Genomic DNA, 10301 nt, shown 5'->3' on the forward strand with positions numbered 1-10301 from the left:
ACGTTTTACTACCCTTCTTCACCTTGATGATCAGTATTCCTATTATTATATCTTTGATCCTGCTGTGTTTTTCTAGTATACAACTTAAACCGTTCTTCATTATCTTCATCATATGCAACTCTATCATGAACAATATTCATATTTGCTCTATGATCTCCTTCAGCCTCTCTATATCTATCCAAATACCTCTTGAGTGGCTGAGCATAATTGTCGAAACCAAGCCTGTCTATAGCCCAAACGATGTCATCGCCATTAACAGTTTTTCGCCTCTCCTTCCTACACTTATCAGATGCTTCACCTGTCACAAAGCTTATGAACTCAGAAACACACTCTTGCATTGTTTCTTTCCCTTCTTTGGCTATTTTTGCATTTGCTGGCAAGATTTTCTTCATGATTCGCCCCACGTTTGCTATAGGTAACAACTGATCTTGTTCAAAAATCTGAGAAGGCACATTTGATGAGTTACTAGCCCCTGTATCTTTGCTAGTCATCGTTGGAGCACAATAGGATGCTGATATTTATGTAAAGAACATACTTTTGTGTAGCTCTAGCTTTATGGTCAACCTTATATATGCAAACACTTCATATGTGTGTTTTTATGTTGTACACTTGGGGGCCTTACTTGATTCAATGGGGGTTGGTCAGGCTATGTAGACAATACATTATGTCATCTTCAATGTCCGGAAACATTAGGATAGTTGCAATATATATTTAGTTCTCTCTATATATATATTTCGGTCTCTGACAAACATATATTGCCGTATATCATATTTCATTTTTTGACATCAAATATGGTGCAAAAAAAGACATATATATAAAATATCAACCGTGATTATTCAACGACGGATATAGTGAAAGAATTTCCGATCTTGAGTAAAGATATAATATGTTGTAGCATACATCTTTTATTATTGTACACAACCATGTACATGATACTCAAATGTCAATATGTGGACGATGACAAGTATGCATGACAAGATTGAAGTCCACATGGATTAAGCAACTTACTCGTGAAAAAAAAATAGTATAATGTGATTACGTAATGCTATTGGATCAAGAACATAGGATGCAATTCGATTCCTATGCATGTGGGGCACAGGGTTGATAACCACTAATTTTGTTTCTTCTCGTGGAAACTTAGTTCTAGTTGTATGTCCAAGATTCTCGGGCAACACAGTTTTCAATTGGATTAGAGTCCTTTGATTTTATACATATGGGCCAACTAGATGAAAGAAAAATACTAGTGTCTCTCAAACTAAGCAATTGACTTTGGTAATAGAATTTATAAACCCAAGCTCTGGGTTCCAAATGGAAAAAACCAAGCTTTTTGTTTCTTAGGGACCATCTTTAATGGGAATTGACCATATTAAAGATTCCATCTTAAAGACCTGTACATTGTATATTCAGTTATTCACCAATGAGGCCTCTGATGTTTAAATAATTTATGAAGAATCTTGGGAATATTCTTTAGTCTCCCAGTGCTGGGAATATTCTTTAGTCTCCCAGTGCTTTGTATCTACCTATCTAGGCAATTATGCATTTCTATTTTGTTACTATCATCTTGAAGTTGGTTAGGTAAGAGCACTTGATTAATCAGTCTTATATGGTATGTCTCTCAAAAATCTACAGATCATCTTTTATTTTCCAAAGTTGTGGATATACGCACAGAAAACTCTAGTACGGTGAATCTTAGGACTCATTTATTTACCTCTTAATGGTGCTGAATGAAATGTATCTTGACGCATCCTATCATCCACATCATTTGGCAACAAGGTTTAACATGCTGAATGAATCATAAATTATGGAATCGCTCAGATAGAAAATGCTAGCCGAACCATTCAGAAAGTACAACTTTCACTGTTGTCACTTTTGTTGATTGTTTAGTATAATATAATTACGTTGTAGTAGTTTATTGATAAAGTATATTTTTTTTAGATGATTTTGTCCTCATATTTATTTATTGTATTTTGTATTGATTTGGATATTTATTTAATAGATTTTGATGTTTTATTATAGGATACAAGAAAATTCTAGATTTTAAAGGATTTGAAGCAAAAAGTCTTATTTTGGAGTGGAAATAGAAGAAAATTCGTATTATATGTCTATACTGGCTGTAAATACTGTTTGAGCCGTATCTAGAGATCCAGAAGTCCGATTTTGATGATTTTACAGTCCACGCGAAACCCACAAAATTTTCTTTAATTCAGTGATGGTACAGTAAGGAGAATCCGGCGGGAGCAGCCCAAAAACAAGGAATCTCTTGTAATTTGATTAGAATAAGAAAATATTTTGATTATTAGAGAGAACATCATATTTTATTATTAGTTAAGGAGTTTTATTATTAGCTTGGAGAACATAGATACATACGTGCCTTTATTGGGAGATAGGGTTTTGGTTCATCTTTTGCATAGCTTTCTTTACCTTGGATACTTGTTCTTCAATAATATAAGTTTGAGGTACTTCTTTATCTTCTTTGTTTATTTTACTATATATTTTATATGGCTTTCTCAATTATTTTCCTTATTTTTATTCCTATCATGAGTGAGTAGTCGTAATCTAGGGTGTAGGGAAAACCATGTTTACACCATTATAATGGTTTGATTTTCACATTATTTTGACTGGTTTAAATGATTCTAATTGTTATGTTTTAATGTTTATTTTGTGTAATTGGCCCATATCATAGACTAATTATATGCAATAATGACACTAGATTGAGAAATGGTGTACTAGTTAGAGGCACACATACAATTAGCCGAGTGAATGTGAATGCGAGAGTATCATTGAATTTCTGAGAGTATTGATACTCGAGAGAGATCGACATATGTTCTAATCATTTGACCAATTAAATTACTATAAGTTATTATTGTGTAATCATGTTCCAAGAGTGTTAATATTTGAGAGAGATTGGCAGACTCTAGTTGTGTGACCACCTTAGTCGCTTTAGCTTAGGAACCAGTTTGGTTTGGTGTAAGTATGGTAAATCCGATTGCCCTAGAATTTTAGTTAATTGATCCTCAAAACATAGTTATTTGCATTATTTAGTTATAGAAAATTTCCAACAATCATTATCACTGTAGGAACAATTTACAATAATTAGATTAAAATTCTTAAGACTTGTCTCCTTGTAAATTCGACTCGTACTTGCTAGTTTCTGCTAACAACAGACACCGTGCACTTGCAGTATATATAAAATAACACATCATTTATTTATTAATTTGTTTTTGCAAAAATATTGTTAGAATTCATGTTTTTTAAGACACTCATGTACATCTTTAGTAAAATGGTACGTGAATAATACAATTAAACTTTTGTTATTACATAAGTTATTTAATTTACTTTTGAACAAGTTCAACAAGACTCTTTAATTTGTTTGCTATAACTATATATGATATTTGTCAATTCTTATTAATTTATCTTTTAAATAATTTTTAGTTAAATGGAAACATTTATTTTGTGTACTATATATCATTAAAATATTAAGATTTGAAATTATAATATTATAATATATTTTTTATATTACATAGGTGACAAATGTGTAAAAATTAAAAGAATAAATATTATTCAGATACGTTAACCTTTTTACCAAATAATATAATTCATTCTCAGATATATTAATCATTTAGATATAAATTATTCAGATTTGCCAAATAACTCGTTAATTTAAACTGACCCATTTAGAATGCAGGGGCAAAGGAACAAGAAATGGCAGAATTCTTGGCTATAAAAACCCGAGGCCTGCTTCCCTTTGATGGGAAAGAATGAAAAATGAAATACCAGCCTCTGAATGGTTATGATATGTGGAGGTTGAAACCTGGAAAAATTAGTCTTTAATTAGTGTTTTTAATTCTCTGGAGATAAGAGCAGAAAGAATGTAGAGACAAAATTAAGCATATGAACATTGCAACTGTCACAGAAAATGGTTTCAAAATAAGAAATTTTTTGGCATGAAAGGCCGGTCATATGTCAAAGTGAACTGCCTGCTGGTTTCAATTTTGATTAAACAGAACAAACTTTCCAGCTCAAAGTATCCCGACTACCTTTGTCAAATGAGATCATTTTAGCATAACACCTAAAAGTACTAAAAACTTCACGACTACACAATGGACAAGACACCACCGCATCCAAAAACGCCTTACATTACACTACAAGAATATTTAGTTATAACGACAGAAAACTCCGTTGTTATGTTATGGACATCCGTTAGTAAAACTGTTGTTATGTTATGGACATCCGTTAGTAAAACTGCTTGCTAACGGAATGACAACTAAAATATTCTATTGGAAAAAACGTTGCGGGGAAGTCGTTGCCAACAAATTTATTTTCGTTACTAAATTTAACAGTGGAATAGCAGCGGACTAACAACAGAATTTTTATTCCAGTGCACAACAACATCCCGACCAACTTAACAACGGATTATTCTGTTGATATTATTAGCAACCTTATGGCAACCTAATATCCGTTGTTAAATTTAGTGGTAGATTTGCAACAACAAATCCGTTGCTAATATTAGCAACCAAATGAAAACGAAATTTTCGTTGTTAAATTTTATAACAAATTATCAACAAAAAATCCGTTGGTATTATTAGCAACAAGAGAGAATCTCTGGTTAATTTTTAGTAACCAATTCGTAACAGAAAATGCGTTGTTGATTTGAATTTTATTTAGTAACAAAATACCCACTAAATCTGTTCATTTTGGTGACAAATTTTCAAAGAAAATCCGTTATTATGTTATTTTCCCAACAGATGCATAACATATTCTATATATATGATTTTTAAAACCTGGACAATTTTACAAATAAAGATAACAAAAGACAAAAGTCTTTTTGTATTATAGTAACACCAGCAAACAGATATAGAAATCCTTAAATACCGATAACTAATTCAAAATGGGGCTAAGAGATACAACATCTTTCTAGCCCTATACTTAAAAATGGATCAAACATAACATCCAGATTGAGCTTGAACCCGTCCTGATTGAGAGGGAGCGCGCTGTCCAGATTGAGCAGGAGCACGCTGTCCAGGTTGAGTTTGTACGCGCTGTCCAGATTTAGCTGGTACTCCCCGTCCAGATTGAGTGGTGCCTTTTCAACAGTGTGTCTAAACCTCCTCATAGGTGCCTGTAATACAGAAGAAAACTAAGCGTCAAACTCAGCTCGCCTCTTTACAAACAGGTACAGACAAAATCTAGCAGGTTGGTTTACTAATCCATTACATATGGATGAATACTGAAGTCTTTGATGAGTCAACAACTAGATATATCATAAATAATCATGTGACAGCAATCAGTCCTATAAGAAATTATATTTAAGTGCTTTTAATTAAAAAATAACACATGTCACAAATATGCATAAAAAGAAAATATGTAACATCATGGTTTACTTGTCAATTACATAGCCTAAATCAACTTCAAGTGTCTCACGAGCTAAAAAAGTGTTAATTCTTAACATCGTTATCTAAAATGTCCTTCAAGGGGAAGGATTTATAATTTTTTAAAGTATATGGTCAAGGATTTATTCATGACAAAAATATATTAATTATCCTAATTGCAAGGATATAAAACTACAACATATGTCCTGATTGCAAGGATATAAAACTCACATATTTTAATTATCCCACAACAACATATCCCCTGATTAGAACTGATCCGAAATTCCTTATAAAACAAAGTTATAAGTTGAACATAATAACTAATGACCATTTAAGATAGATCTAAAGGCTATATAATATCCATTTAAAATTGATTTTCCCACAACACTCAACTGAATTAGTTAAAGATTTAGCTTACTTGGTCCGTGTAACCCGATGTCTCAACAAATGTTTTGGTAACTTGATTATGAAGAGCAACATCATCCTTTTTTCCAACATTTGCAGATTGAGACGGTGTCTTTTCAACAATATTCTTAAACCTCTTCATCGGTGCCTGTAATACAGAAGATAATAGAATAAATTACATAAAGCATGTATATGATAAATCTATTTAAGATTTCAATTTAATAATGTTCTGACAAAAAAACATGTTAACAAAACCTGTTTGTACAAGGTTAACAAGGATCATGAATATAAAACTCAAATTAATACTAAAACAAGAGAAAGAAAATTCAGTGCTTAGCACAAACAACTGCTTCCAAACTATGACTTCCTGAAGAGAAATTAATCTACACTTAAAAGGAAAAACAGTGGCAGAAAAACTGATAATGAAGTCTACCTTTGCATCTTTTCTCTTTACTAAATAATTAACTTCTGGACTCTTATGCCGCTCAGATAAACCTCTGTCATTTATATCTTGTCCATGGCTGCTTCTACTAGTATGATCAACAAGAGACAAGCCTGATTGCCTCACTTCTTTGTCACCTGCAGCGAGAAGAGCAGGGTCATCCTCTTTTCCAACATTTGCACTCCGGAAGCGCTTCTTTTTATTCACCTTAGAAAAGCCATCATAAGCAACACTTGCGCCCCCACTACCTTTGTTAGGACTCGAAAAAGGAGCAAAGCCAACACCCTTGTCACGAATACCCACATCACTGGGACTTGTATCAAGAGTCATTGGCTGCAAATAGAGTAAATAAATAAAGGGCTCTAATTAACCATCCAATAAAAAGAACAAAAATTAAAGAATACTAACAAAAATTCTCGCCCACATTCCAACCTGACCACAACAATCAAAATAAATTTTAAAAGAAAAAACAGAAACTTGTAAATTACCTTAAGACTGTCGCTGCAAGCACAAGGTAACCCAGAATATATCCCAGGCTTCACAAGCCAGTCCACATCAAGAACTAAATGATCACAAATAGAACAAAGATAACCCTGAGACAAGCCTATAAATCACAAATAGAACAAAGATAATCCTGAGACAAGCCTATAAATCATAAATAGAAAAAGAAGACATGAAGAGGACGTATTACAAACAATTAGGTCCTATGTTGATGGAAAAACTCCAGAAATACTAGTGCAATCTATCTAGAAAACTGTTAATTGGTTAAATTCCTTGCTGGTAAGCTTTTAACCACATAAGAACATCACTAAAACAAAAAAGCCCTAAATTGGTTAAAGGAACCATCATTCATATACCTTCTAGTATAAACCCTAATACACAAAAAAGGGGGAAATGAAAAATTCTTGAATACAGAGACAGGAAAGGGTAAATATATATACCTTCGAATAGACATTAACAAGAGATGCTAGCTTTTTCATCTTAGATTCAGTGAACTTCGTCCCTGCGCTGCTCAATTTGGAGTTCAGTTTGTTGCCGCCTCCAGAGAGGAATAAACCCTAATTAACATGTGTCTCCAAACCCAGCCCACTTTATGCCTGTATTTATATTTTTTACTTTTAAAATCAAAATATGATTTATATAATAATTTGTAGTTTACAATATAAGATATATGTAGTAATTTACAATACATATCAATACATAATTTTAAAATATTTTGTAACTTAATATTTCAATATTATAATATATATTAAAATGTCTTTTATAATATATATATAGGGTAGCACTCCATGAAGTACTCTCTTATGTAGAGAATCATGGAGAACCATTATTTAAAAAATATAAAATATATAATTTATTTTATTTTTCATCATATATAGTTAAAAATTTTAATTATCAAAACTCTCTCCACCTCCACTAGAATCGTTCCTCGGAACTTTTCTATGTTTCGTCTGAACATGTTGTTTAAAGTAGTGTGAGCAAAAAGTGGAAGCTTCTTTAATCAAAAAAGCATTGCATATTGATCCTTCAACCCGAGCTTTGTTTTTCACATTATTCTTCAAATGACGTAAAAAACTTTCGAAGGGATACATCCATCGATACTGTAGAGGACCTGCAATGCGTGCTTCATACGGCAAGTGCACTAAAAGATATTCCATGGAGTCGAACAATGATGGTGGAAATATGCACTCTAACTTTCAAAGTATAACGGGAATTTGTTCTTCAAGTCTACGCATATCACTTATCCTCAAAGTAGTTGATGTGAGATCCCTGAAGAAAAGACTTAATTCTGTCACAGCCTCCCAAACATTATTCGGAAGACATTCCCGAAAAGCAATTGGAAGAAGACGTTGCATAAACACGTGACAATCATGACTTTTCATTCCAAATAACTTGTATTTCTTCATGTTTATACACCTCCCCATATTGGACACATATCCATCTGGAAATTTTAGATCTTTTAGCCATTCACACACTTTTTGCTTTTATTTTTTGTCCAAGCTATAACATGCTTTGGGATACTTCCGTGTCAATTCATCAATTGCTAACTCGGGTCTCCGACAAATCATTGCAATATCATCTCTTGCCTTGGAATTATCTTTCGTTTTTCCTTCAATGGCCATTATTGTGTTGAAGATATTTTCAAAGACATTTTTCTCAACATGCATAACGTCAAGATTGTGTCTAATTGATAATGTCCTCCAATATGGTAAATCCCAAAAGATGCTTCATTTCTTCCATCCACAATTGTAAGCCTTGATGATTCTAGCATTGTGTTCATCGCTTCCTAATTCAGTAACTTTCATCAAACCAAGTGCCTCAATTTCTTGAAATGCATCTTCACCTATTCGCACTGGTGGGGCAGATTCCCTTGGCAAACCAATTTTTATTCTTTCGAAATTGATGATTGGAAGGTAAAAAATTTCGATCATTATCAAACCATGTAGTCTTTCCACCATTTTTAAGATTATAAGCATCATGATCATGAGCACAATGAGGACAAGCTAAGTGACTAGCAGTTTTCCATCCAGATAACATTGAATAAGCAGGGAAGTCACTAATAGTCCACATCAACGCAACTCGCATACGAAAATTTTGTTTCAAAGAACTATCCCAAGTTTCCACGCCATCTTCCCACAACATTTTTAACTCACAATCAGTGGTTGAAGGAAAACATCTATCTTTTGTTTTGGATTTTTTGGCCCAGGAACAAGTACAGACAGAAACAAGTATTGTTCTTTTGAATACAACCACGGAGGCAAATTATATGGAGTCACTATAATTGGTCAAGAAGAATATTTTCTACCTGTTTCACCAAATGGTTGAAACCCATCAGCAGAAAGTCCAAGTCTAACATTTCTCACCTCTGAGAAAAATGAGGGATGTGCTTTATCAAATTGTTTCCACTCCCCTGAGTCTGAACAATGGCACATCACATCTTCTTCTTGATAATGTTCGGCATGCCATCTCATATGGGTTACAGTTGTAGGTGAAACATACAACCTTTGCAATCTCGGTGATAGTGGAAAATAGATCATCTTCGTAAAAGGCACTTTCTTTTTCTCCTTCTTGGATCTGTTAAGCTTGGTTTTGTATCTTGCATGTGAATAAAATTTACAGGACTCCATGTTGATGTATTCACCCCAATATATCATGCATCCATTAACACAAGAATCAATATGCTCAGAAGGAAGCCCCAATTCTTCCATATATATTTTCGTACTGTAGAAACTGTCAAGAAATGAATTATCTTGAGGCAAGATGTCTTTAAAGAATCGTGACGTCTGATCATAACATGCCTCTAGCCAATGATGGTCAGATTTTAAACTCAATATCTGAGCCATGACAGACAACTGAGAAGTTTCACAACCTTCATATAACTCTCTCTCAGATGATTTTAGAATATCATACAACTCTTGTGCTTCTGCATTTGGCATCTCTGGATCAAAACTTGGACCGACAACATCCATCACCATGTTGTACATTTGGTTTTCCTCGTCTCTTCTGCCTTGAGTATTGGAGTAATGTGTAGAAGATTGTTCTCCACTTTGTCTAGCAACATATGGCTCTCCATGTCGATCCCACACATAATAATCTCTTACAAACCCTTTCTTCAATAAATGTAATTTTACTGTCCCCGCATTCCAGAATTTGCCATTCTCACACTTAAAATATGGACACTGAATATTTGTCCCATTCATGGACGATTCTTGAGATATAACATATTCCATAAATTTCTCTAACCCACTTAAAAAAGCCGAAGTTAAGAATCCTCTACTATAGATCCTTTGATACATCCAATCTCGACCATTATTCATATTGAATTTTTTGATTTCCTACAGAAAAATAAATATTCACAACCCAACTAAAGTTAACAATTTTGTCATAACATAACATGAGTATGGTGTCAATTAATTGTTATAACTCATTGTTAACCATTTAGATACCAAAATCAAATGCTAATAAGAAAATTGTAATTATACGAATCCAAACCAATCGAACTAGGTACTGTACTGTACGTGATTACTCGCATGGAATTTTAAAAATAGGAAACTAATTAATTAGTTTCATTTTATCATCATACT

General features: G+C 33.1%; 2 protein-coding genes across 2 annotated transcripts; both read right to left on the minus strand.

The window, feature by feature from the left end:
- Positions 1 to 4894: 4894 nt before the first annotated feature.
- Positions 4895 to 8339, minus strand: LOC141686051 (uncharacterized). Its single transcript, XM_074491113.1, has 5 exons — positions 8225 to 8339; positions 6705 to 6820; positions 6208 to 6549; positions 5788 to 5922; positions 4895 to 5119 (listed from the first exon to the last, which is right to left on the minus strand). The coding sequence occupies exons 1-5, from the start codon at positions 8337 to 8339 to the stop codon at positions 4895 to 4897; spliced, it is 933 nt and encodes a 310-aa protein (XP_074347214.1).
- Positions 8340 to 9002: 663 nt separating this feature from the next.
- On the minus strand, positions 9003 to 10034 carry LOC141686052 (uncharacterized). The gene has a single exon (XM_074491114.1). It carries the CDS (start codon positions 10032 to 10034, stop codon positions 9003 to 9005), a length of 1032 nt encoding a protein of 343 aa, XP_074347215.1.
- Positions 10035 to 10301: the final 267 nt, after the last annotated feature.

The sequence above is a fragment of the Apium graveolens genome, chromosome 9 (genome assembly GCF_009905375.1).
Source record: "Apium graveolens cultivar Ventura chromosome 9, ASM990537v1, whole genome shotgun sequence".
NCBI classification, from domain to species: Eukaryota; Viridiplantae; Streptophyta; class Magnoliopsida; order Apiales; family Apiaceae; genus Apium; species Apium graveolens.